The sequence below is a fragment of the Arvicola amphibius genome, chromosome 12 (genome assembly GCF_903992535.2).
Source record: "Arvicola amphibius chromosome 12, mArvAmp1.2, whole genome shotgun sequence".
Lineage (NCBI taxonomy): Eukaryota > Metazoa > Chordata > Mammalia > Rodentia > Cricetidae > Arvicola > Arvicola amphibius.
This window is the reverse complement of record NC_052058.2, coordinates 24,481,632-24,509,514: the sequence shown is the minus strand read 5'-3', so window position 1 is coordinate 24,509,514 and position 27,883 is coordinate 24,481,632. Positions and strand designations below refer to the sequence as shown.

At 44.2% G+C, this 27,883-nt stretch overlaps 2 protein-coding genes across 5 annotated transcripts; one reads left to right on the top strand and one right to left on the bottom strand.

The window, feature by feature from the left end:
- On the bottom strand, window positions 1–11,165 carry Mettl6 (methyltransferase 6, methylcytidine). Of its 4 annotated transcripts, none has more exons than XM_038349409.1 (7): window positions 11,039–11,164; window positions 10,260–10,400; window positions 9,692–10,062; window positions 8,381–8,515; window positions 6,019–6,189; window positions 1,343–1,484; window positions 1–449 (listed from the first exon to the last, which is right to left on the bottom strand). In XM_038349409.1, the coding sequence occupies exons 3-7, from the start codon at window positions 9,914–9,916 to the stop codon at window positions 274–276; spliced, it is 849 nt and encodes a 282-aa protein (XP_038205337.1). In that variant the 5' UTR covers window positions 9,917–10,062; window positions 10,260–10,400; window positions 11,039–11,164; the 3' UTR covers window positions 1–273. The 4 variants fall into 4 exon arrangements, with proteins under 4 accessions (XP_038205337.1, XP_038205338.1, XP_038205336.1 ...); XM_038349410.1 differs by having other exon boundaries at window positions 9,692–10,051; XM_038349408.1 differs by lacking the exon at window positions 10,260–10,400 and having other exon boundaries at window positions 11,039–11,165.
- Window positions 11,139–27,277, top strand: Eaf1 (ELL associated factor 1). The gene is made up of 6 exons (XM_038349407.1): window positions 11,139–11,499; window positions 13,804–13,898; window positions 16,337–16,473; window positions 18,853–19,043; window positions 21,718–21,951; window positions 24,161–27,277. Exons 1-6 carry the CDS (start codon window positions 11,139–11,141, stop codon window positions 24,205–24,207), a joined length of 1,065 nt encoding a protein of 354 aa, XP_038205335.1. The 3' UTR covers window positions 24,208–27,277.
- Window positions 27,278–27,883: the final 606 nt, after the last annotated feature.

Genomic DNA, 27,883 nt, shown 5'->3' with positions numbered 1-27,883 from the left:
TCCTCAGCAGTCCCCTGGGACTAGAGATGTCATGTGGGTGCTGGAAATTGAACCCAGATCCTCTGAAAAAGCAGCCAACACTCTTGACCACTGAGCCCTCTCCCCAGCACTCTGCCTTTTTTCTCTAGACACACTTGGTTAGGCATGCACAGCTAACACTTTACCTGCTGAGCCAACTCCCCAGTCCTCACTTGTTTATCATACAAAAATTATGCAGGTAATTTGAAAAATTCAGAATATAAAAGTATATAAAGTAGATTAAAACTTCTTTCTTCAAAGTGAAGCAGAGTCAGTGGTAGGGTCTGGATCCTTTGGCGGTTTCCGGAACTTGCTTTGAAGGAAAACTCGAGGCACACACAGGCCTTCTTTTCTATTCACCGTCTCTCGGAACACATACTCGTTCACCACTTCCTCATAACCTGCATCTGCAAAGAGCTGCGCCAGGAACTCTAGAAGGCAAGCAGGGTGAGCTCTGAGGGTGAGGACTGAGACAGGCTGCAAGATTGCTGTTTTTCCTGTAATGCAAACTTCAATGCTAAATTTTATTTCATTTCTTGCTAAACTTTTCTTCTTTAATTTCCCCCACTGAGACAGAATTTTACTTTACATCTCTGGCTGGCCTGGCATTTTCAGTGCTTCTGCCTCAGCTTCCCCTGTGCTAGCACGTCAGGCTTTCTTTCTTTCCCTTCATTCATTTGTTGTTGTTGTTTTTTTTTCTTTCTTTTTTTTTCTTTTTTTGGTTTTTCAAGACAGGGTTTCTCTGCAGCTTTTTTAGAGCCTGTCATGGAGCTAGCTCTTGTAGACCAGGCTGGCCTCGAACTCAGAGATCCGCCTGCCTCTGCCTCCCGAGTGCTGGGATTAAAGGCGTGCGCCACCGCCGCCCACCGTTGTTTTTTTAAAAACAAAAACAAAAAACACATCCCTACTTCTCATGGTAGGGTCAGCATTCTATCCATTGAGTTATATTCCCAGGATTCTTTGATAGCAAATTTGTCTATTTGAAAACAGATCCCATCACTTTTATTCAAGAAGAATTTTGCCTCTGGTTTGGGAAATTAACCTCAGTTACCATGCTATCTTAAGGTTCTTCCTATTGGCCCCATGTGACATGTCTGAGGCCTGTCTATTCTCCCAGGCTCACTCATTAGCCACCATCAGCAGAGGCAAGAGCTGGGGTAGTCTCAGTAGGCTCTGGGAGGTGGTGTGCAGCAGGTTTATCCTAAGGATCTGGGACTTGTGTTAGCATGGCCACATTAGCTGCCCCAGCAGCAGTGCACTGATGTGGAGTCAAGTAAACAGAGACACAGAATGAAACTCTAAGGAAATACTCCATTCCTCTTACCATCAGTAAAAAAATAGGACCTGGTTCCATCTTGTCTGACATAAAAATTTTCTCCAAGTTTGCTTCCAGCTTTAAATCTAAGCATCGCATGATCATGCAGCCCGTAGTCACGGAACAAGACACTTCTGCCTGGTTTTAATACCTACAAAAGTAAAGCAGGTTGCAAATAACTCAGAGGAACCCAGTCAAATAAAATACAATCTGATGACGTTAGGTATTAAAATGCAGACCTGTGGCAGTTATGAAAGAAAGCATATAAAATACCTTAATATGAATGGTTGCTTTTAAAAAACTTGTCAGGTGTGGTACACACCTGGAATCCCAGCACTCACGAAGCTGAGGCAGGAATATCATTCTGAGTTTCAGGCCAACCTGGCCTACCTACTGAGTACCTGGCCCACTAGGGATACATAGCAAGAGGACCCTATCTAAAAAAAAAAAAACAAAAACCAAAATTAAAAAAAAGTCTTAAGTAATATTTTAGATGTAAGGGACCACAGTAGAGTTTCAGGTCCCACATAAAAGTAAGAACAAGAGACATACTCTGCCTTCTGCAAGGCATAAGCCATCTCCTTCATTAGCCTGAGTTTCCAGCTATCTGCTTCTGACAACTCAGCTCTGAAGGGCTCCTGTGTGAGACTCCCTACTGGGTTCCAACCCTGATTCCCCCTCTGAAGAGCTGGGCTCTGGCCGGACCATCTGCTCTTTGTAGCAGGAAGTCTGCACCATGTGGGAGAATAAGGAAAGCCACCCTTTCCTCAGTGAGGATGGTGTGTACACATCTATTCTACACCCAAGGTGACAGGTGTGCCACGACTCACAGAGCACGCGTTTTAAGATGACAGATGACACCTTTGGTGGCAGTTTTGTCCTTTGGAAAGTGTATGCTGGCATAATTGCACAGTCATGTCTTCCCCAGCCTTCCTCCTAGTTTTTTGAGATGGGTCTTGTTATATATGTAGCCTTGGCTGGCCTGCTAATTCATTACTATGTAGCCTAGGCTGATCTTGAACTTGTAGAAATTCTCCTGCCTTAGTTTCCTAGGTGCCGTGATTATAGGTGTGTATCACACCAATGGTACGAAGAAAAACATCTGAAGCCGGGTGGGGTGGTGGTGCACACCTTCAATCCCAGCACTCAGGAGGCAGAGGCAGGAGGATCTCTGTGAGTTCGAGGCCAGCCTGGTCTACAAGAGCTAGTTCCAGGGCAGGCAACAAAGTGACACAGAGTAATCCTGTCTCAAAAAACAAAACAAAAACAAACACAAACAAACAAAAAACCAACTGAAAAATCTCATTCATAGGTGACTCATTCTTCACTTCAGAAGGAAGGAAAGGCTTCATGAGGTGGTGAGAAGGACGCTCCTGGATTCAGCTGGGCATCTGCCCTGCATACCAGTATCCCCGTCACTCGCTGAGTCGCCCTGAGCAAGTCTGTCAGACAGTCACTGTGATATCAATGCCTTCCTTGCTCACAGCACTGTGTAGCTCTGCACACATTCCCCAGTAGCATGTCTTGTCCCTCCTACAAGGCCCCAAAGCAGCAGGTGGTTCATTACTAGGCCTACTTTTCAGGAAGGCCCAGAACAAAAGTGAGTTTCTTGTTGAGGTTTTTAGGGCAAGTCAGAGGTATAATGGAGACACAAGCTCAAGTGTTCTCACCACAGACCATCATTCTGTTTAGGAAATGAGGGAATTCAACTTCTTGGTTGCTTTTCAAATTAAATTCTGTGACTTAAGCAGCCTGCCTGGTGTGAGCCCTAGAGTAATAAGATCTATGGTGGGAAGTTTATGCCCTGGACTGTTCACACTGGATGTCCCCCAGGCTGCTGGTGTCCTGTCAGCAGAGCCTGAAGATGGTTTCTTTCTCTAGTACTTTCCCAACAACACACAATTTTAAATCAATCAGCCAATCACCATAATGACAGTGAGGGAGTAATCGAACTGGGCTAGAAAGTCATTGTGGCTCAGCTGAGAAAAAGATCTCTAGTGGAGACTAAAATGGGAAGCATACTGAAATGGAATTTGTCACTAAAGGAAATCGTGCCCTGAGACAGCTCAAGAAAATTTTTACAAATATGACATGTCATACCTACTAAAATATCGATGACATACTATTTATTTCGATAAAAAGCTTGGAAGAGGCTGATCTGTGAGGACAGAGTTGGGGTTTTGGGAACCTCAGAGATGCTGGAGGTGTTTAGTATCTGGGTGGTATACTCACTGTAAGCATAAGCAAAAGCCTCTAATTGTATACTTAGGATTGGGACATTTATCTCACGAACACTAAAGCTTAGGACAGTGCAAGCAAGGCAACACATGCAAGCTGTGAAATCTAAGTTGAATCTGCTGCTCTAAACGCTAGATGACCACCAATGGAGCATTACCTGCCCACAGGTTCCTTGCCCCTCCTGCCTTCTACCCACCAAAAGAAATTCTTTACCTAGAGTCCATAGGTCCAAAGGCATAAAGTCAGAACTCAGAGGGCTGCAAATTTCAAGTGGAACAATCAAGATATATTTTACTTTTACTGCTTTTCATGGGAATGTAGCATTTCTTTAATTACGAAAGCTGTGTACTGCATTATGAATTTGGAGGGTAACTAACGAAAATCATAAATATTCTTGTATCATGGAAATTCTTTTAGACAGGGTTTCCTGATGTAGCCTGTCCCTTTAAGAGACAAGCCCCGTCTACTCCCTCTCTCTTCTGTTGTTCTTTGCTTCTTTTTCTCTCCCAGCTTCCCTCACCTCTACCCTTTTCTCAATAAACTCCACATTCAAGCTCTGTCTATATGGTGTATTTGTCTCCCACCTGCGGCCCTCACCTGCCATGGGATCAACCAAGTTCCCAACTTGTGCTGTATTCATAACAGCAATGACACGAACGTTGAGTAAGATGCCTAAAATTACTACATAAAGCCAAACATTTCACCAGCACAGTGGCACATGAGTATAATCCCCATAGTCAGGAGGTAGAACTAGGAGCGCTGTTCAAAGACTGAGGCTAACCTATGCATGAAGTTCCAGGCCAGAAAGAGGTATGTAACAAGATCCTGTTTCAGTTGTAAAAAGAATGTATAGCTCAATAAAATACACACACACACACACACACACGGATCCTGTTTCAAAAGCTTTTTTTTTTTTAAGTTGAACAGTTTGAAAAGACTTGATATAGAAATGTTGATCAAGCTGTTTTAGTTAGGTGTGAGCCTCTGCTATGAAGTCTGGGTCAAAATACAACCTGCTCTCAGATATTTTCTAATTGTTTTTAAATTCTACTTTTTTTTTTGTTGTTGTTGTTTTTGTTTTTTGAGACAGGGTTTCTCTGTAGCTTTGGAGCCTGGCCTGGAACTAGCTCTTGTAGACCAGGCTGGCCTTGAACTCAGAGATCCGCCTGCCTCTGCCTCCTGAGTGCTGGGATTAAAGGCGAGCGCCACCACCGCCCAGTTCCTCTTCTACTTTTTAAAATCAGTGTTTGAAGCAGGGCCTCTCACATGCCAGGTAAGGGCTGAGATATACCTTCAAGCCCCTCACTCCCCTATAAAGAACCATAGCCTACTGTGTGCATTCATGTAAGAGAATTTAAGTCTCACACTCAAAATAATGACTACTGAGACCTATAAGAAAATAAGGGCCCAGGCTTTTATGTTATAATTCCTTTTTGTGTACGTACATGTGTGTTTTGTCTTACCATGTAGCTCAGGCTGGTGTTAAAATTAGAATCCTCCTGCTGTAGCCTCCTGAGTACTGAAATCACAAGATGTGCCACCATGTCCATCAGATTCACCATTGTAAATGACTGATTTCACTGACTCTTAGGGGCTGACTGACACTGTGACTATGGTGTCTGTAGGAGTCCTCCACTGCGGTCTCCAAAGCAGTCATATCACTCATTTACATTCTCAGCCTTAGCACTAAGAGGAAACTGAGGCTCACAGATAGGTGCCATAGCTTGTCTTGAATCATGTAAAGCTTGTTTTGGTTGTTGTTCTTGTTGTTTTAGAGACACAGTGTAAAATAACCCAGGCTAGCTTCAAATTTGCTTTATAGATGAGAATGATCTTGAACTCTTAACATTCCTGAGGCTGAAGGTGTAAGCTGGCATGCTGGCTTGTTTTCAGAGAAAGTTTATAGCTCAGGCTGGCCTTGAACTCATGGCAATCCTCCTACCTCAGTCCCAAATCCAAGGATTACAGGCATGCTATAGCAGCCTCCTGTTGGCCACAGTAGTTTTGAGGAGCACTTAGCAGAGTACAGACATTGTGCTGGGCACACGCCATGTATCTCATTCAATCTTCCTCAACTGCTACCGTCTCAGAAGCATTATCCCAATATTTTTCAGGCATAGAAACAGGCTTGGAGAGGGGAAGGAACCTGCCTAAGTAGTGAGCCAGCTTAGAACCTAGGCTTTTAGTGACTGTACTCTCCACTTAATCACATGCTCTCTTACCTTACGGATCCCAGGTAACTGCAACACCTTCCTTGCTCTGGAGCTGGCCATGCTCTGAGGTGCAGCTATGGCACTGCACAAACCCAGACCTACAGTGGCTGCTCTATGCCAGAGAGTCCTCCCCCTAGACTGGCTACAGTCTACCCATTGAAAACGGGAAGATGCTGGGGCTACAGCAAGGAAGCCAGGGTGGCCAACCCTCAAGTACAGATATCAATCACTAACCTTGTACACATTTAGTAAGACAAGGTGCATCTTCTCAGGGTGAACAGCTGAGAGCACAAAGATCAATGTAACGGCATCCACAGACTCTGGTGGGATATGGTCAAGAAGGTCATCTTTAGTGAGGTCACACTGGAACACTTTGCATCTCTCTGTATTATATAAAGGATTTTGCTAGAGAGGGGAAAAACAGAAGGAACTAAGGATTTTAATTAACCACCCTGCTGATTTATGTATGAACATGTAGCACTGAAGAAAGATCCTGTTTCTACTGTTTACTGCTACACAGAATGGTCATTTGCTACTGGGGAAGTAATATTTGACACTGCTACAGGGAGCAAGGTAGCATTTCAGCAAACTGTTTTTAACTGAGGGCAGAACAGAGTCTATCACTTAGTTAAAACCAAGCATCTCAAAGGCCTGCTTCTCTAGAGATAAAAGACTAACCATCCTAACCCAGTATACTTTCTAACGAGTACACTCCTGGCACAGTTGATTGACAGGCTCCGCACATCTATGAGTATTATAAAGAAAGGGAATAAGCTTTTTTTTATCGTGTAAACAAGGACCTGAATAATATGTAAAGTTACTTGGGTGAGAATATTTAGTATTAAAAAAAGATTCATTTATTTTTATTTATGTTTCTGTATGTACAGGTGAGTACAGGTACCCTTGGAGGCCAGAGAGCACTGAATCCACTGGAAGTGGAGTTACAGTTGTTGTGCCCAGATTACAACCTCCAGAGAGACCACCAGAAACCAGAGAAGACCAGACTGCAAAAAGCAAGGTTTTATTGTGAGCTAGCTTGGAACCCCGTCTCCAACACCCTGTTGCAGCAAGGTAGAGAGAGGAGTTAAGTGTTCCTTTGTGGGGTTAGCTTTTTCAAAGGCAAAAATCACAAGTAGCCCTTCTGGGCAGTCAGGGGGGTGTTGGCACAGATGCAAGGTCTTTGCTTTCTCTCCCATCTGTTTAGTTAGCTTGTTCTTCGTTTTCAGAGCAAGCCAGCCCTGCCCCTGAGTCAGGCCATCTTTGTCAGCCTCCACCAGGTGGTCGGGTCCTTATGCTTTGGAATTTCCCAAGTGTGTGTGTGTGTGGGGGGGGGGGTAGGGGAAGGCCACTTTCTGGGAACATGAAGCTAGTCTGGGGTTTCTAATTTTAAAACATTCTGCTAGGAAATTTCTTCTCGTCCCTTTGAGAATAAGGGATGAGGGTCTCACACAGTCAGTTGTTGGCCACCAGATGAGGGTGCTGGGAATCAAACCCAGGTTCTCTATGAGAGCAGTAAGCACTTTAAACTATTGAACTGAATCTTCTGTCCTGCGAAAGGCAATTTTTTCTTCTTCTTTGAAATAGGGTTTCTCTGTGTAGACCTGGCTGTCCGGGAACTCAGTCTGTAGGACCAGGCTGGCCTTAAACTCAGAGAGCCACTGCCTCTGCCTCCCGAGTGCTGGGATTAAAGGTGTGTGCGACTACCACCTGACACAAAAGTCAGTTTTTAAAAGAATAAACTAGATGTTCAGAGTGATGGTCCTCCAAGCCAAGCAACTGCTACCTTGGGGAGTTCAGCTGTGCACCCTTGCAAAAGGATTGTCCCAGTAAGCTCTCAATAAATACATGTAGAAGAAAGGAGTTCATGGCGGAAGAAAAGGTATATGTATTTGCATATTTCAATCTTCAATATCACTGGTAATAAGAAAAATAAAATACTGAGACATTACTTTTCTCAATGATTGACAAAATCAAAAAATATTGAGGAAACAGAGGAAAGAGTGCCTTTTATATAAATTATAAACTGACAGCTGGGCAGTGGTGGCATACGCCTTTAATCCCATCAGAGGCAGGAAGATCTCTGAGTTTGAAGCCAGCCTGGTTTACAGAGTGAGTTCCAGGACAGCCAGAGCTACACAGAGAAACACTGTCTCGAAACCACCACTCCTCTAAAGAATACACACACACACACACACACACACACACACACACCCCATAACATTTTAAAAAGGAAACGTGATATTATCTATTAAAATTTAAATATTCACACTTTTCTTCTGAGGAATTTTATTTCCTCCAATATTTGTCACAGAGGACTGTGCATATGAGTTTTGAGAATCACATGTGCAATACTGATCACATTAACCTGATTTATAAATGCAAACAATCAGAGACAAATCTATAAAGCAACTGATATGATTGAAGTACAAAGGCACTGTTCAGTATTTTTCTTGCTTTGCTTTGAATCAAATGTTTCCATACATACATCCAAAAGAAAATGCCATGCATGTGGTCATAGCTGCTAAGCGCTATAGGACTGGAATTAGACACACGGGCCAAAGACACAGAAACAACAGAGAATATATGGCGCACCAACCTTAACATAGTCAACTGCCCTTGGAGAAAAGTCACAGGCATAGGCAAAGATATTCACATCTTCTTCCAACAGTGGGAATAAACAGTTCCCAACTCCACATCCAGCTTCCAACAAAACCAATTTTTGACCTTCATACTGAGGAATGAAAACACAAAACGTGATAGGACATTAAACACACCAAGCTAAAAGGTTTAGCAGGCAAGAGACAACATCTCTAACCTCATGAAGCAGGTAACAAGCAACAGAACCAGTAAGGAAAAGCTAATACTGGTACCTCACTTATAATGACCTCAAACCAGGCAGTTTAGTATTAAGAACAACAACTACAAGAATTAAACCAGCATGAGCACAGTACAGACACTCTGGGGCTAGCCTTCTGCCTCAAATCCCAACTCTTCTTTGCCTCTGTATTCAGTCCTTGGGCAATTATTTCTACAGCTTTGAGCCTCCAATTTTTTTCTGCAAATGAGAATACTAATGGACTTCATAGATCTGCTATAAAGCTTAAATAGAATGTATGTAAGATTCTTAGAAATGGTTGATCGCTACTATTAATTACTATAAGTAGCCTCAATCTGTCGCTAAAGTTTACTCTGAATCTTTAATATTTCCAACTTTCAGATTAGCTTTAAGTAAACAGAAAATAACATTAAGAGGCTGGAAAGATGGCTCTGTGGTTAAGAGCACGTGCTGCTTCTCCAGAGGAGCCAGGTTCAACGGCCTGCATCCATATGGCAACTTACAACTACCTGTCATTTCAGCTCCAGTGGATCTGGTGCCCTCTAGAGCTTTCTCGCCTCCACAGGAACCAGACATGCATGTGGTGCACAGACATACACGCAGGCAAAACACTTATACACATAAGATAATAAAAATAAACTAATCTAAAAAGAAAACCTTAAAAGTTCTCTCCTACTAAACAGCACCAAAATTGCTAAAATTACTTGAAACAAAACAGAACGCTCCTTCACAAATAGGATAGGCTCTATAAATTTTTTTTAGGATAGTTCAGTCAGTAAAGCGCTTGCCACACCATGACAAAGGCCTGAGTTCAAGTCCTAGCATTCACATAAAAAGCTAGTCACAGTGACACATGCTTGGAATCCCAGTGCTGGGAAGGCTCCCTGGGGCTTACCGGCCATCTAGCCCAAGCTAATCTGTGTGTCCCAGGTCCTAGTGAGAGATGCTGTTTCAAAAAACACGGCAGACAGCTTCTGAGAAATGACAGCCAAGGTTCACATCTGGGAGCACACACTCTATACTCGCATTCCAGATGAAGATGGCTCAGGGCCAGCAGAAACCCCAGCCTACCTCCCTACATGATCTCAGCTCCTCAAACTCTCTGGTGGTCCAGTGTCTGTCCTTGAAAAAATTGGTACTGTTTCTTTTGTAAAAAAGGTCCCAATTCTTCTGAGCCTCTTTTTCCAGTTTTTGCTGTTTAAAATCAGACACCAAAGCTTGGTCTCTTTGCAGCTTGTCCTCCTCTTCTGAGCTAAGAATCCTTCCTTGCAGACTTTGCCTTTGGAAAGAAGCCATTGCAGCTGATGGGAACACATTCAACGCTGCTAAAGATTCTCTGGACTTTGACTGGACAAGCAATCCGAGCTGATACTGCAGACACCGGGTTTTCCTAGGTGCATTTTCCCCAGGTGGCTTTCAAGCTTCAGCAGCCTACGATGCGACTTAGGAAAAAGATTCTGGTTAGTGATTCTGTAATAGCCTGCCCACTCCATCCCCACTCCTGTGTTTCTGTTAGCCAGGGTCTAGTTATGGAAAGTTGGCCTTGAATTCCCTATAGAAGAAGCCCAGGCTGTCACTTGAATGCACATCCTCCTGCCTCCGTCTTCCAAGTGCTGGGATTGTGGGTGTACCGACTCACCCGATAGAGCATTCTTTAGAACTTCTAGAGTTTGGGTTCCAAAATAGTCCAAGACTCGGGGGGAGAGGTTCCTGACAAGCTCTTTAAGGCGTCGGCTCAATTCACCAAACACTCACCAGATGCTGACCCTACCCAACGGCCCTGCGGGATGGGAGAGGTCACAAAGCCCAAGTCTGCCTCTACTGCGCAAAGAGACGAGACTCTCTACATTCAGAGAGCAGAACTCTCATGTAGCAGACACCGATTCAAACCAGATGAGTCAAGTACTACAAGAAATAGATTCGGGGTTGGGGCAAAGGAACGCTTCCACGAATTGACTGAGTACATGTGAGGAGAAAACTCTCATCAACGTTCAGTGCCGTGAAAATGAGACTTTAAAACGACAGCAGCAGCCCGAACTGAAGGCGGGAAGACTACTACCAGGTAAAAGAGGAATCACGGTTCGCTGGGACCATAGCTTGTTTTCGGAGGTGATGGAACTAATCCGGAGAGGCCGGAATTTCTGATCCAAAAAGGCTACACCACCAACCGAAGGAAGCGTGCCGGCCAAGAACTGAAACCCTCACACCGCAGCCATGGAGTGGAGTAGGAAGGACCGAGGGACGACGGGTCGTTGAGTTCTCGGGACCCTTAGGATAAATCAGGCCGCAAGGGTCTCGGGCACGTCTGGGGTCATCGGAATCAACGCTCAGACTCGCACGCACCCAGTCCCCTCGCTCGGGGCGTCCGGCCATCAGTTCACAGGGTTACCAGCAAAGGACAGGCCAGGGCGCACTCACCTGTCTGTCGAATCTCCCAACTGAGGTGTTAACCTCCTGAGACGAGGGCAGCTACTGCCCAGGAGCGTCCATTGAAGTTCTCCCGGGGAACTCTCTGTCCATGGCACTCCCCCCGCTATTTCCGCTGGGGAACCGGAAGTCCCGCCCCGCTGCCGGAAGCGCAGCGGCAGTACTTCCTCAGAGTCTCTCTAGACGCGGTGGAGACTGGTTTCCGGCCCCCAGTGGGCGCGGACTTGGCTCAGTGCGCGCTCCGGAGCTGTGTCCCGGGAGCGAGGTCCTACGGGCCGCTAGCGCGGGGATCTGGGACTGCGGCCGCGCGAGGAGAGCGCCGATCCCGGTGCCAGCTAGTTGCAAGGCCATGAACGGCACGGCGAACCCGCTGCTGGATCGCGAGGAGCACTGCCTGCGGCTGGGGGAGAGCTTCGAGAAACGACCGCGGGCCTCCTTCCACACTATTCGTTGTAAGTGAGCCCTCCCCATGTTCCCTTCGGCCTCTCTGACCACCACGTGCCAGCTCCGACTCCCTCCTGGCCAACCTCGGCTCTCCAAAGCGTCATTTTTCTTATCTCTCACCCCAGATCCTCTGGGACTTCGATCTGTTCTTTTATTTTCAGATGGCTCCTCTCAAACCAAATCTCTGACTGCTGCCAACTAACTATTCCTTTACCGTACAGTCCTTAAGCCAAACTTTACACCTTTGGGACGAGGCCCCTTTCTTCTCCTTGTGTCCCCTTTGTCGAATTACTCCATCAGGACTGACGCCCTGGAAAAGACTTCTCGTTCGCCACGAGCGTCATTTACTCCCTTCTACTCCATTCTTTTCCTTTTCCCTTGGGGTTCTTGGCCCCCATCCACATCTAGGGAATCTGCATTCTTTGTAGCACCCATGAGATTTTCTCTTCCTCTTTCTGTGCTTCTTTTGACACATTTTGTTGTTGGTTGAGACTGTCTTAATGTAGGCTCTGCTGGCCTACAACTCACTATCTCAGGCCAGTCCTGAACATGCTGGAGGCCTGCTCAGTCCCCGTAGTGCTGAAATTATGGCCCTGACCCACCATGCCTAGCTGACATTAATGTCTTCAAGTCACCCCTACCACCCTATGGGCCAACTCACTTGTGGGGGAAGAGTAAAATTCAAGTTTGTGAACCTGGCATAAGTTAAAGCTTGATCTATGTTTGGAAAATGAAGACAGCAGCGTAGGGAATATGGAAATAGTCATTATGTTGGGCCTTTTCCTACATGATTATAGACTCTGAGAGGGGCTACTTCCACTGTGTCCTGAGTAAAGATTTGGCTGACCGAGCACACCCCTCTCTGATTCACAGGCTTCTGGTTTCCGGTAGCGTTAACACCAGTTAAGACATGCTCCGTCATGGGAGCTAATAGATGTGACTCAACACATCGGAAGGGGGTGTGTGGCGTGTTAGATATAAAAGTCTCATCTTTGTGCGGTCCCTTGTCATGCCGTTTCTGTGCTCCCCACTGGCAGCAGAGCCAGCTGTTTGGACGAAGCAATACTGGGGAAGTGATAAGTGATAAGACTATCCCTCTCCACTGAGGGGCAGTATGATCAGTGAGAATCTGCACATGTGTGCCTGGCCTGAAGTTTGAGGCAGGTGTGTGGTAATAGGAAGTAAAATGGCTCTTTCGATTGTGTCATTTGTAAGAATAAGCAAGATAACTTCTGGAGGTCGCCCATCTGCTTCTGGATATATCCAGAAGTATCTTTTTCAAAATGAGGGAGCTTGAGTGTGGCAGATTCTACTTTTGACCGTTTCTATGCAGAAAGAAGTCAGCCTCGTGTGGCCTCCTGTGTCTCATGTAGATTTGCAGCCAGAATGTTTGCTCTGTGGCTTCTGTGCACACATTCTAATAATTCCCTTATTATGGAAGATAGATGTTAGCTGCTAGCTGTCTCTTGGAATATGGGAATATCTTGCATTAACACAAGGGTGTATGAATTCCAGCTCCCTGCACTAAAATAATAATGTCGTTGAAGGCAACATATGTAGAGGTAGGTGTTCCTGACTTGGTAATTATTGAATTGGATGGCAGTATTTTTGGGCTTATTGTTCTAGTCTCTATACTTTAGCATATATAGTTTTCGATGATGTAATTTTTTTTTTTTAAAGAATTTTAAATGATGGGACTGGGCAGTTGGCTTAGTTTATGAAATGTTTACCATGAATGGATGGGTATCTGATTTGGATTTTTAGAACCCACATAAAAGCACCACAGTGTGGTAGTAAACAGCTGTCATCCCAGTGCTGGGGACATCGAGACAGAAGGATCACGGATGACTCCCTGGCCTCACACACTCCATGAGTTCCAGGCTAATGAGAGACCTGTCTCAGAACAAGACAACCCGTGCAGTGGTGGTGTACGCCTTTAATCCTAGCCCTCAGGAGGCAGAGGTAGTCAGATCTCTGTGAGTTCAGGGCTGGCCTGGCCTCCAGAGCCTTCAGGACAGTCAGGGCTACTCAGAGAAACCCTGTCTTGAAAAACCAAAACCACCCCCACAAAAAATCCTCAAAAAACAAAACAACAACAACAAAAAAAACCCACAATAACAAAAAGACTAACAGTACCTGAGAGACTAAAATCCTACAGATATACGTACCCATGTACATACAGGAACATACATCCATGAAAGAATCCTCAACAATTTTTATTTAAGTAATACAATTTTTAATTCTGAAATTAAAATGCCCCAGAAGTCCTTATATTCAGTCCCCCAATGGGAAATATTCTTTCTTTCCTTTAGATGATTTTAAGCCAGCATCGATAGACACTTCCTGTGAAGGAGAGCTCCAGGTTGGCAAAGGAGATGAAGTCACAATCACACTGCCACACATTCCTGTGAGTTGTTTCCATCCTTGACTTAGTATAACGAATTCTTGTATTTTATTTAGTTTGAATTTCCTTCTGTTTATTTATTTATTTATTTAGCTTTTTAAAAAGTCAATGTAAGTAAAATTGGAATTTAGGGGTTGGGTGGGTAGTAACTCATGTGTCATGGGACTTGGTTTAAGGTAGCTCTCTGCCCTTGTTCCTGAGCTCCCCTCTCCCATGCATGCAGTACAGTAGGCAGGTTTCTATCTGGACAGTGACCCCTCTGCTAGACATACATGTTTCTCCCATACTGTTCTGGAGAGAAAGGCCCCATGTGCCATGTGTAACCATAGCAACTTCTGGACATCAGGCAGCCAGAAGGCAGGTAGGAGCCAGAGGGGCATCTTTATATATGGTGATGGTCCCAGGCAGGAACTAAAGGTTTGGAACATTGCTAATTTAAGGATGAAGAACTGAGTTAAAAGCTGCACCAGTGACTTGGAAGAAAAGATTTTGTAAAGCTCTCTTCAGGGCAACACTTTGGGTCTGTAGCTGTAGCTCAGTGGTAGAGGACTTGATTTGCATACATGAGGTCCTAGGTTCAATCCCCCGCTAAAGGAAAAACAGAAAGAAAACCGTAACTGAAGTTTGCGTTAACAGTGCTTTGGCCTGGGGAGATGGCCCAGAATAAAGGGCACAAACGTGAGGACTGGAGTTGGGTCCTCAGAATCCATGTAGAAAGCATGGCAAACATGGCAGCTGCCCGTGGTCCCACATTTACAGATGTAGGGACAGATATCCCTGGGGCATGGTGGCTAGCTCAACTTAGTGGGGTTCAGCAAGAGACCCTGCCTCAGCAAGGAACAGTGTAGAACAGCTGAGGAAAGTACCTGATGTCAACTCCAAGCCTCCAGGGCTTGCATGCACACATGCACACACATCTGCCCCCACACAAGGAAACAAGCACACACATGCAAACAAGTTAAAATAGAATGTTCTTAGCACATTCCACAGCTCTGTCCTCAAATACAGTAGGCTCTGTGTAACTTGACAGAATGACCTGTATACCTCTGAGGTGAGGGAAAACAATGTCTGTTCATGCAAATTCCTCTTTTCTTGCATGTTACTTGTGGCAGGTTACATCATCTCCCATTGGACCTTAGTTTCCCAAATGAAAAATGAAGGGTTGGGTAAATGGTCCCTAAGCTCCCTTTCAAACCTAAAATTTTATTGCAAAAATAAGGGGTTGAAGAGCCAAGCATTTTTTTTTTCCTAAGCAAGAAATTAAATCTTATGTCTGACAAATAGTGAATGGATGTTCAGTGTACTAGCCCATTCCTAGGCTCTAAGAATTGAACCTTAAACAAGTAAATTTCTTGTCTTTGTGCAGCTTAGGGTCCAGAATTAAATATGGGAACATATAGCCATTGCTGGATGTGATGCTTTCCTGTAATCCCAGCATTGGAAAGGTGGGAGCAAGATGATTGAGAGGACAAGGCCAGCCCGGGCTACGTGGGACCCTGTCTCCAAACCAGACCAAAACAAACACTTGTTGTGGACAGCTAGAGAAGAGTTTCCTAGCTCATCTTTGGACTTAGCAGAAGGTTGACGAATTTAGACAGGAGTGTCACGGTTTAGCAGGCAGAAGCCCAGTTAAAGCCCTAAGGCAGGAACAAGAGCTCTTTGTTTTCTGAAAACCACCATGCTGTGGGATGGGTGGTGGAGCCAGGGGCCACCTTAAAGATGGTACCCTTTGGTCCTAGAGCAACAGGGGAGCAGTTGAAAGGCTTGCTTAGATGACTAGCTTGGGTTAGTTTCTGCTTGCCGGGTTGACTGGCTACCATTGGAGAATGCTATGTTGGACATTTGCGTGATGCGGAAACCCTGGATTCTTCAATTGCAAAGGAATACAGATCACTCACTAGTTTAACCAGTCACAGTGATAGTTACGTGTGGAGAAAAATTTATTGTTCTTAGTCCATGTTTCACTCTTCTTGAAACATTTCCTCACACCTTAAAACTGTGCCTCATAACCTAAAACTTTCATGCTACATTCATGATTACCTAAAATCAGGTGCTTGCTATGTTCTAATTGTTCCTTTTGCCTCGACAGAGACTGGTCATTTGTTCTTTTTCTTTCTTTCTTTTATTTTTTTATTAAAGGAGATATTATTTATTTATTTATTTATTTATTTATTTTGTATTTTTCGAGACAGGGTTTCTTTGTTTTAACAGCCCTGGCTGTCCTGGAACTTGCTTTGTAGACCACGCTGGCCTTGAACTCACAGAGATCTGCCTGTCTCTGTTCCCCCTCCCCCCACCAGTGCTGGGATTAAAGGCATGTGCTACCACGCCTGGCTGCCATTTGTTCTTTTTGAGTAGCTCTGATGAAGGATGGATGAGGCAGTGTCCTTTGTAAATGTGGCTGTTCATAACTGGTGTGTTTATATTTTTGTGGCAAACAGGGGTCCACACCACCAATGACCGTGTTCAAAGGGAACAAACGGCCTTATCAGAAAGATTGTGTGCTCATTATCAATCATGACACCGGAGAGTATGTGCTGGAGAAGCTCAGCAGCAGCATTCAGGTCAAGAAGACGAGGTATGGCTGACTTCTGTGCCCTCCCTTCCTCTTGCACTGTGGGGATCATAGGTACCAGCAGATGCTGTCCTGAAGGATATCCTTAAACATTTCTAAATCTTTGGTATTTAGTCCAATTTTATAAAGGTGCCAACGTCTGCTTGTTCATAGTGTCCCATCAGTAATGTTAGCTACTTCTGTCTCAGACAGACATGCACATTTCCCTCAAATGCAGTAAATAACGCCTGTAAGAGCTGAAACATGAAGTCATTGGGGAAAACTAAGTACTTATAATTGAGCCAATTTTTGTCAATCTCATAATTGCTCTTATACCATCAAGTGGGGAATTTGATTTATACGTATATACTTAAAATTACAAAATAACAATTGCGTAACCTTTTTAGAGTAAATTGTTGATTATAAATTGGGATATTTTGAGGTGATTATATTGTCAGAATAAACCCTTGCTAACTGACTATGGTGGGTCACACTTGTAAGCCTAGCATTTGAGAGTTGGAGGCAGCAGGATGAAGAAGCCAAGGCTATTGGCAGCTACATAGTGAGTTTGAGGCTAGTCCTAGTTACATGAGACCCTGTCTCAAGACAACAATAGCAGCGACAGAACACGGGCTTACAAGATTGCTTAGTGGGTAAAGATGCTAGCCACCAACTCTGATGACCTGAGTTCAGTCCTCAGGACCACACACAGATAGAAATAGAATTTAAAAAACTTAAAACAAAATGTTTCTTAATTTTTTAAATAGTGAACTTCCTTAGTAGGTCATTCAACATTAGAGTTTGTCTGGATATCAATTTATTATATAAAGACCCTGGAATAGAATATTCATTGTAAGATAGTGATTAACGGTTCTGTGGGAGTGGGGTGGGGTACTGGGCATCAGATCCAGAGCTTTGCACACGGATGGCAAGTGCTCTTACCACTGATGACGTTTTGGGGGTGTGGCAGCCTGGTGTCTGTCTGCTCCCCTGAACCAGTCTCTTCTTTCACTCGTCTCACCAGGAAAGGAAACGCTCCCACCATTGAGATTATCATGGCTCATACGCTGGGTGTTTTAGGTGTGGTACCTAGTCTTTACCAGTAATTTCTAGATTATTGTTTCTTTGAGGCAGGGGATGCGCCTGGGGATCACAGAAGTTGTGATTTACCTAATTTGACTGTTAGAGCTGAGACCCCACCCTAGGGGATGAGGCTGTAGTGCCCGTTTCTATCCTGCCCTTTTGTCTTGTGTCAAGGCCTACAATAAACCTGCTGTTCCTGTGCTACCAGTGGTGCTCTGTTCCCTTTCTACTCTGTGGTCTGGGAACTAGCAGCATCCCTCCTGGGTACTTGTTATACTCTCAGAATAGCAAGACCTACTAGGTCAGAACCTGCAGAGATCTCCAAAGGATTTGTGCAGATGCTAAAGTTAAGAAGCACTGGGCTAGTCCATTTGCAGAAGAAATTATTATTATTATTTTTTTTTTAGTATACAGGCACCTTTTATTGGTTATTGAACAATTTATCTTTTTTCATCTAGTCATTTCTGAGGATTTTGATTTCTCTCTTTTTTAATTCTTCTATCATATAATACATCCCAACTGCAGTTTCTCCCAGCATTCCCCCAACCAGGTCCACTGCGCCTCCATTTCCCTTCAGAAAAGAGCAGGCCTCCCAGTGATATCTACAGAACATAGCATACCAAGGTGCAATGAGACTAGGTCAAACCCTATTAATCCAGGCTAGATGAGGCAACCCAGTAGGAGGAAAAGAGCTCCAAGGGCAAGCAAAAGAGTTGGAGACACCCCCACTCCACTGTTAGGAGTCCCACATACACCGGGCTCCCACAAACAATCACAGCATGTATGAGAGGAGCAGGAGGAATTATTAATGAATAAAATTTCTCAATTGGAAGTAGATAATGGAAATAATGGAAAATTTTGCAAGCTGCCAACATTTCAAAATCTAGTTTATTCATAAACTTTTTTATTATTACAACTGTATATTGAATTTAAGTCATATTGTGATATTTTCTTATAAACACATTTAATCACACTATATCTGTGTTTTATCTCCTTGCTGAACTTATATTGGATCTGGCACATCTATAATCTCAGCTCTTGGAAGGCTGAGGCTGTCCCAGAGTACATAGTTATACCCTGACTCAGAAAGGAAAAAAGTATGCTCCTTGGAAGCAGAGGGTCATTTCATTGTTTTGAATTGCTGATGCTTAGTACAGTTCTAGGATGTAGTAGCCATGTGGATGTTGAGTGCTTTCTCATGAAGTCATAAAGATCAGATTTATAGTCACCCAGAAAGAACACTGGTTCTGCAGACACTGCCCATATGCTTCGTCATCGGGAGAGAAACTATTTTGCCTCTTGATTTATTGTCTATTTCAGAGCTGAGGGGAGCAGTAAAATCCAAGCCCGAATGGAACAACAGCCTGCTCGTCCCCCACAGCCATCACAGCCACCACCTCCTCCACCACCCATACCATTCCGAGCCCCAACGAAACCTCCAGCTGGACCCAAAACGTCTCCCTTGAAGGATACACCCTCACCTGAGCCCCAGCTGGATGACATCAAAAGAGGTAGAGCTCTGGGCTAGCACATGCAATCAGGCACGGGGTTCTCGAGAAGCTCTCAGAGTTCATACTACCTTACAGATGTGTCACCAGAGCTCCTGGCTCTAGAGCTGCTAAGGTCATTTGACAAGAATGAGTCCGGGTTGAGTGGGATTGTCTTGGCAGCATTCTTAGAGGCTTAGGGGTTAAGTAAGTATTACTATCAACCAAAGCTATCCAGGGCCTTAGACTCCTGGAAAGAGTATTCTCAATGTGTAGATTCTGAGCTCTCTGAGCTCACATACTAATGTACGTAAATATAACATACAGTATCCTGATTCGCTGTGTATTTTCCATCTTTATGTGGTGTTACTTTAACCTCTATTTCTTTTATTTTTAACTTTTACTTTTTGAGACAGGTTCTTTGTATATCTTTGGCTGTCCTGGAACTCCCTCTGTAGACCACGCTATCTTTGAACTCACAGGGATCCACCTGCTACTGCCTCCCAAATGCTGGATTAAAGGTGTGTGCTACCACACCTTGAACTCAGAGATTTGTCTACCTCTCCCTCCCAAGTGTTGGGATTAAAGGTGTGTACTACCACACCCAACTATTCTCTTTCTTTCTTTTTTATTTTAAGGACTTTAACCTTTTTCTTTTCTCTCCCAAGCAGCATATATTTTTAACACACAGTAAAACATTTAGAGGCTTTTTTTCTTTGAATCTCTCCTTACTGTATATCTCTCTTTTTCTGACTACGCAAGTCTTTAATTTACCAAGCATTATGGGTAGGATTAAAGCTGTGGCTTTGACAGCTGAATCCACCCCATTCTTTAGCTTTATGAGATTTCAGCGTCATGGCTGAGGTACTGGCCGGAGCCATGTTTATTGCCACAACTCTATGGCATTTCAAAGTCCCTGCCAGCAAGCAAGCTGCAGCAGTGTGCTCACAAACCACACTCAAATGCTTCAAAGTCAGAAACGCCTGCCTGAAAGAGTCAGAGTTTGCCCTGACAGGACGGCCCAGAAAGCCAGCATTTTAAAATGGTGCAGCTTTTATTCCTGCTACATCTGAAAACCGAAAAGCATGCGACCAGCTCTTTATCAACACTAAATGTTTCTTGGCAGGACCTCTTAAGAGTTGCAAGGCTTTACAGCTAAAGCTGAGTCAGGAAGCCTCTCTTAGATAAGAGCGCTTGCCTCCAGCAAGCAGAGCAGATCTGAGAAATTGCTGCTACCAAGAAACCATGCATAATGCTGTTATTTTGTTCTAGAATTACTTCCCAGGCTGTTTCAGGCTTTATGTGGATGCAGCTGTCCACACGTTGGGTGCCATTTCTGTAACATGAGGGCCTCCTTGTTAGGGTTTCTGTCCTGCCCAGTTCCCACAGGTAAATCCCAAAGAAAGTACACAGAAGTCTATGTTAATGATAAAACTGATTGGCCTATTAGCTCAGGCTTCGTATTAGCTCTTATAACTTATATTAACCCATTATTCTTATCTATGTTAGCCACATGGCTCGGTACCTTTTTTAGTGGGGCAGGTCACATCCTGCTTCTTTGGTGTCTGGACAGGGCTGGGGAGAGAGTTTTCTTCTTCCCAGAATACTCCTGTTCTCATTGCTCTGCCTCTACTTCCTGTCTAGTTGTCCCACCTATACTTCCTGCCTGGCTACTGGCCAATCAGCGTTCATTTAAAACATAATTGATAGAATGTAGAATTGTCCCACACCATGCCCCCCTTGTCGGGGTCTTCCTTACAGGCGTCCATGGGAATCAGAAAGGACTCAGGCTCACATAGGCTGGCCAGTGTCTCTTCCTTGGTGGCTGAGGAAATCCATTGACATGGGCCTCACTCCTAGTCAGCAGTTGTGATGTTTAGTGTTAACTGTCAACTTGCCAGGCTCTGAAATCACTTAGGGACAAGTCTCTAGGCTCTCCTGCAAGGGTTTTTTTAGCCTCTGGGCATGGCCCTGGGGGATTGTCTAGATTAGATTGAGGTAGGAACACCCTCAAGAGTCTGGGCACCATCCATTGGATTTGGTCACTGATGATAGAGGAGGAGAAAGTGAGCAAACACAGGCTTCTGTTGCTCTCTGCATGTGACTGGGTGCAGAGTGACTCAGTGCCTCAGGCTCCTGCATTGTGACTTCACTGATAGCTGGGAGCTGGAATAAATCCTCGCTTGCATCACAGTAACAGAAAGAGAAACTGAGATAGGAGGATCTAAAATAAGCCCTTGGAGTTGCCACTGCTCGATAAGTGTTTTTCTTTCTTCTCTCTCAGTTGGGGTTTTAAATGATAACTCCCATTTGCTTGTCTGTGGAAAAGGTTTTGCTCTGTAGCCCAGGCTGCTCCCGAATTCAAGCTCTCCTAACCCCACTGGTCAAGGACTGAGGCTATGGGCACATACCACACCCAAATCAAGGTCTGTATTTAAGGGAATAATAACCCTGATGTGCCTTACACAGAAGAGTCATTCTGTAGCAGCTCTGCCTTTTGTTCATTTTGATGAATTCAGTGTTCCCGTCAGCCCCGAAATGGAGTAGGTATTGTTGTCAGTTTGAAGGTTCATTGTGTTGTACTCCAGAAACAGGGAAGATCGAAGTCCCTCTCTGCAGTTGGTCTTGTTAGCTCACTGTTCCTAGACACTTCCTGTCATCTCAGTGGGGCTGTGCTGATGCCCTGGTGTCGTTGCAGAGCTGCGGGCTGAGGTTGACATCATTGAGCAGATGAGCAGCAGCAGTGGGAGCAGTTCCTCCGACTCTGAGAGCTCCTCTGGGAGCGATGACGACAGCTCCAGCAGCGGAGGAGAGGACAACGGCCCGGCCTCTCCTCCCCAGCCTTCACACCAGCAGGCCTACAACAGCAGGCCCACAGTGGCCAACGGAGCCAGCCGACCCCAAGGAAGCTCTCAGCTGATGAATACGCTCAGTAAGTATGTCCTCCTTTAGTGGCCGAGACAGGGCATACCGTATGTAGCTTCTGTTGCCCAGTGTCAGAACCTATATATATAGGCTTTTAGGGCATAGGGAAGGTTCTTGACAAGGACAAACTGGGGAGACCCCAAATTCACAATCTTTTTTCTTTTTCCCCCTTTGCTTGTGGCTGAGACTTCTACAAAATGCTTAAACTTGATTGTACACTCTTTGGTTTTCCATACACCAGGTTTAAGATATGGTCTGCCTACAGCTGGCTTTTAAGAGTTAACCTATTACCTCTATTTAGGTAGCCTTTGGCAAGAGAAAAGACAGGATGTTGTCATGTTTGGGTAGATTTCCTGCAGTTGATAAGGTAACACAGAGAAAAGCCATAATAATATTGGCTTTGTTTCCAGAGTGGGGCAATTCTGTGTTCTCTCTCTCTCTCTCTCTGTCTCTCTCTCTGTCTCTCTCTCTGTCTCTGTCTCTCTCTGTGTGTCTCTCTGTCTCCCTCTTTCCCTCCCTCCCTCCCTCCCTCCCTCCCTCCCTCCCTCCTCCCTCCCTCCCTTCTTCTTCTCTCCCTCTCTGGAACCTTGCATGGTGAAGTTAGAAGGCCTGGCAGCAGAAGTGGGATGCAGACCTGATTAACCCTGCAATGTGGCCCAAGCAGACATTAGTTTCAACACTGTGGACATTCCAGGATGGGTAGTTCCTTTCTGCAGGCCTTGGTGGGTGTGTAGTGTTTGGCCTTCACCTAAAACACCTCAGCATTTTGCCTGGTGTGCCCTGTCGTCTGTGTAAGTTGAGGTCCAGGTAAGAAGTCTGTCCTCACACAGCCAAAAAAGGAAGTCCTTAGGGCCCTCTGAAAGGGTGCTGGGTCCAGAGACAGAAAAGCTGGTCTAGATTTAAGAAATATGGACGTTTACTTTCATTCAACTGCTATCAGCTATAGTTCTTTTATATACATTTCTGTTATGTGAACTTGAAGTATTGAGTCCTTTTGAATTCTAGATACCTACATACCATCTAAGAATCTGGAGCTTTCTCTTAAAGAAATAGAAATATTCTGGTCAGTGGTAGGCAGAGGTGACACTGGATTAGCATGCTATGGCTCTCAGCTTCCATAATGGGAACATCTTGTTTACTTAACTTTTTTGAAAGTGGGGTGGGGAGTTAGGGAGGTTGAATTTAATTTGATCTTCCTGCCACAGCCTCCTTGGTACTGGGGTTATGGGCATGAGCCACCATACCTGGGGCTTGGATTCATGGTTTTCCTGCTGTAGCCTCCTTGGTAGTGGGATTATGGGCATGAGCCACCACACCTGGCTCTACTTAGTTTTTCCTAAAACAATTTCATGAAGCTGCTGAGATGGCTTAGGGTTAAGAGCACTTGTTCTTGCAGACAACCTGGGTTCGATTCCTGGCATACACATGCTAGTTCACAACCACCTATAGCTCCAGTTCCAGGGGATCCAATTACCTCTTCTGACCTCCAAGGGTACCAGGCACCCACATGGTATATAGACATGAATACTGGCAAAACACTCATATACATAAAATAAATAATTATAAAGCAACTTAATGTGAATGAGTCTGCCAAATGCTGTATGTTATTTCTATTTTCTTAGCACATTTAAAACTGTTTTGCTGCTCCTTCTCAGTACTAATAAGCAGTACCAAACTGCTTTGCACATACTAAAAAGAGTGTTTCTTTTAAAATGTCTACTGCTCCAGCCTTTTCAGTGAGCCAGATTGGTTTTCCTGCCTTATAAATTGGATTAACAAAGTTTTTTTTGTATTTATTTTGTTTTTAAAATTTTAAATTAAATTTAATCTTTTTATTTTGTGTATATGTTTTGCCTGCTTGTATGTGTTATGCTATGTGCATGTTTGATGCCCTTAGAACTGGAGGTATAGGTAGTTGTGAGCCACCATTTGGGTATCAGGAATCGAACCTGGGTCCTCTGCAAGAGCAGCAAATGCTCTTAACTGTTGAACCGTCTCTCCAGTCCCGATTTGGAAACTTTTAGTATTATGTGATAGCTGAGCAACGAGCCAAAGAATTTTAAGGAAGTCTTGATGTCTTAAGTGAAGGAGAAATATAAGCATATTAAAGTGTAAAGAGCTACACTGTAGGCAGAGCAGAGGGAAGTGGAGAAGGCAGAGAGCCAGAGACGTTATTAAGTGCTATGCTCTTAGCTTCATTTTATTTTCTTTTGTAGGAAGTGACTTGCAGTTAAGTGAGTCTGGCAGTGACAGTGATGACTAGCTCCAGGCTTTTGAAATCTGCTGCCGGTACGCGGACATGCTGCAAGACCCAGCTACTTCTGCCAGGATCCCACGCCACAGGAGAATGTTGCAAAGCAGGGCCTGTAGGAGGAGTTAAGGCCTCGGAGCATGCAGACACTCAGTTTTTGACTTGGTGGTGGTGGGTGATTTTCTCACGTAATTCTTGAACAATCTCTTGTTTCAGAGTTTAAGTAGATCTATAGGAGAACTAATGGAATTCTGTTTCCACGTGGTTAACTTTATTAATGAAAAATAGACTATTGCACCCTGGTCTCGGGCATTCAAGGCCCCTGTCTTCACCAGGCCAGTAATTCAGCAGCCATCAGTTTGGCCAGGCAGTCTGTACCAGTAAAATAAGTTTTTGAGGGTTATGGAAAGAAAGGAAATCCTCAAACTGTGTCATAGAAATATGTTAAGACCACTTTCCATCTTTGACATGAAGTGGTAAGGAAGTTTTGTGTGACCCAGTTTGACAAGACCATAGAAGTAGACCTTGGCAGAGTCTTTGGGTCAATTAGTGTGTGTGTGGGTGTGTGTGTGTGTAGGTGTGTAGTTGTGGGTGTGTATGCTGGAAATCCAGTTGCTCGACCCAGCGCAGCTAGGAAAGGAAAGCACACCGCAGGGAATGGCCAGTCACCTGTCTCAGGTGTGAGCTTGCTCGCTACTTCTTTGAATTAGACTTGCTGGTGTCAGACATTTCTGCACAGAAGTTTCTGTCGGATTCCAAAAGACAAAAGCATTACTGCCATTCAGCTCGGATTCAGACTCAGGCAATTCCCGTGTATGTGAGGCAGCGTGAGCAGCAGCTGCCATGCTGATGCACATCCTCAGCTCATCTGAGACTTCTGGGTTCACATGGATCCATCCTTAGGTATTCTTAATTCCGTGGATGTTAGCGGAGGATAGGAATCAAAGAGGGATATAGTGGAGAACCCTCTGAGCAGATTGGCAAGCCTCAAGCCTCCACAGACAGAGTCCAGATAGGAGTTCTGCAGTATGAAACACTCTTCATGAGCTCTGTTTATGCTTTTGTGCCTGACTCCCAGACCAATTGGTATTTTCATAGAAGAGAATCACAAGATTGCCTTTTGCAGTGTGCCATTTCCAAATAACTGTCCTTGCTGGAAACTGGTCACGAGTCAATATTCCACACTGAGGAAGTGTGTGGTGACTTGTATGTTGCCACCCGTCTCACAGTAGATGTAGTTAGGATGAATATATCCTAGGGAATTCCTGTCTTTAAGATAATACTAATGCTCTTTTTCCCTAGGGTTTTCCTCCACTCACATAATCCTCCTGAGCTAGTGGAGGGAGGTGTTCTGGACCTAGAAAGGAAGTGATGGTCCGTGGTGGGGGCTTAGGTTAGACTCGTACCATATAGGTCCGATCCTAACTGTTTGATTGCAGATTGGAGTGAGCTGAGGCAGGATAGAAGCCACCGCCCCGCAGCACATGTACACCATTCTGCCCAAGTACCTTGTGCTGGGGTCTCAGCCTATGGGGCGATGCTCAGTGAATCTCCATGGCAGGTGGGAACTTCCTTAGAGCAAGCTGATAATTGCTTTATCATTCTTTGGTAATGGCAGCTCAGGGAAGGTGCAGGTTATGATTGGGTGGCTTGAATTGTCCCTGGATCTGGGAATTCAATTGTCTTACTGCTATTTGCCTGCTTACACTGGGGCAGGCTCCAGGAACTTGAACTAAAAATGCAATGTAAGTCTCTCCTTGCTCTGCCCTTCTCCAAAGCCTTGGTTTCTGTAGACAGAACTGTGTATGGGAATGCTGGCCAGTGACTGTTTCTATAGGAAGTGCCTGCATGTGGCACTGGGCTTGGTCAGTCAAACTCTCTGAGCCTCAGACTCCCTGTCACCCGGCCTACCCAGCACCACATGCTTTTGTTGGCTCCAGTTTGTGCTCTCTGCACAATCCTTCAGTGCTCCTATCTCCTTTCCCTTCCTCAGTAAAAAGCAAAACAAAAACAAACAAACAAAAAAACAACAAAAACATTTTTGAAAATTCAGACTCTTGCCTCTTACATTGATGATGACAATGATGACTTCTCAGGGGTATCCTTGTGCCAACCGAATGACTTCTTTCCTGTCTCCGTGCCTTTGCTGTTCCCCTGTCTTCACCCACTCAACCTTCTCCAGACTCCTCAGGCACCATCTTCAACTCTTCAGGTCTTTCCACCTATGGGGTATGTCCTAGTGTGCATACAAATTGCCTTTCTCCTACCTGGTCTCTGGTTGGCATGAGCACCTCAAAAGTAGGGACTACTATCACGGAAGTAGACATGCATGTGCTCCTAGCTTAGTGGGCAGGAGGCTGAGAGAACTAACCAATTAAGGATTGAGGATAAACATAGGGGAAACATTCCAGGCATCGAGACAAAGCTGAAACTATGCATGCGAGTCCCTACTGAATTTTTAAATTACCTTTTATTTGCTCTATGCAATGTTAGCCACTTGGGTGAGGTGGGAAAACTAGTTCTACAGAGAAGCCATGGCAATCCTTTGAAAAGTTTTGGGAAAATGCAATACAGTTAAACTAGAGATTTGTAATAATGCCACTGGTTAATTTATTTCTGTAGCAGAATAATTTTATCTATGGGTGATATGCTGCAGTAATAGGGAAACTTGAAAATTCCAAAGTCCTTTTCTTTATTGATAGTATGGTTTAGCTTTGTGTGTATGTGTGTGTGTGTGTGTGTGTGATGTATGAATGATATATTTATTACATTATTTTGAAAGAGAATTTAATCTGTTTTGTAGCTATGTATTAAGAACAATAAAGTGGATCTTTCCACTTGGCAAGGAACATAGACTTTCTAAGACTCAGGCCTTAACCAGTAGGAAGTGTTAGGAAGTGTGTTTTTGTTGCCTCTTATTTTGGTCTTAGATTCCTTGTCTCCTTTAATGATATTTAAAATCTTGTGCCTAAAAGTTCATTTGGCTTAATTCTGATGTAGACATGCATGTTTACATTTATATTTGCTGTGTAGTCTCTCTCAAGATGAATATATTTAAATAAAAATGAAGGTCTGCAATATATTCAGTGTCTTGGGTAGTTAGTTTCTTTAACTGAAATCTGTGTAAAATAGGGCTTTTTAAGAATCCTTTAGGTGGGGCTGGAGAGATGGCTCAGTGGTTAAGAGCTTTGCTTGTTCTTCCAAAGGTCCTGAGTTCAATTCCCAGCAACCACATGTGCTCACAACCATTTGTAATGAGATTTGCTGCCCTCTTCTGGCCTGCAGTGATACATGCAGGCAGAACACTGACTACATAATAAATAAATAAATAAATCTTTAAAAAAAAAAAAAAAAAGAATCCTTTAGGCTAGGCAATGGTGGTGCACACCTTTAGTCCCAGCCCTTGGAGGCAGAGTCATCTTTGTGAGTTTGAGAACAGCCTGGTCTACAGAGCGAGTTCCAGGATATAGTCCAGGCTACACAGGAAAACCCCATCTTGAGCAACAACAGCAACAACAACAACAAAAAAAGAATAAGAAGAATTCTTTATGCTTAAATCTAATGGAATGGATTAACTTAATTCCTTTTTAGTTTTGTGTCATGAAGTTTGTTTTTATTATTATTATTATTATTATTATTATTGTTATTATTATTACAAAGTTTCACCTCCTCCCCTCCTCCCATTTTC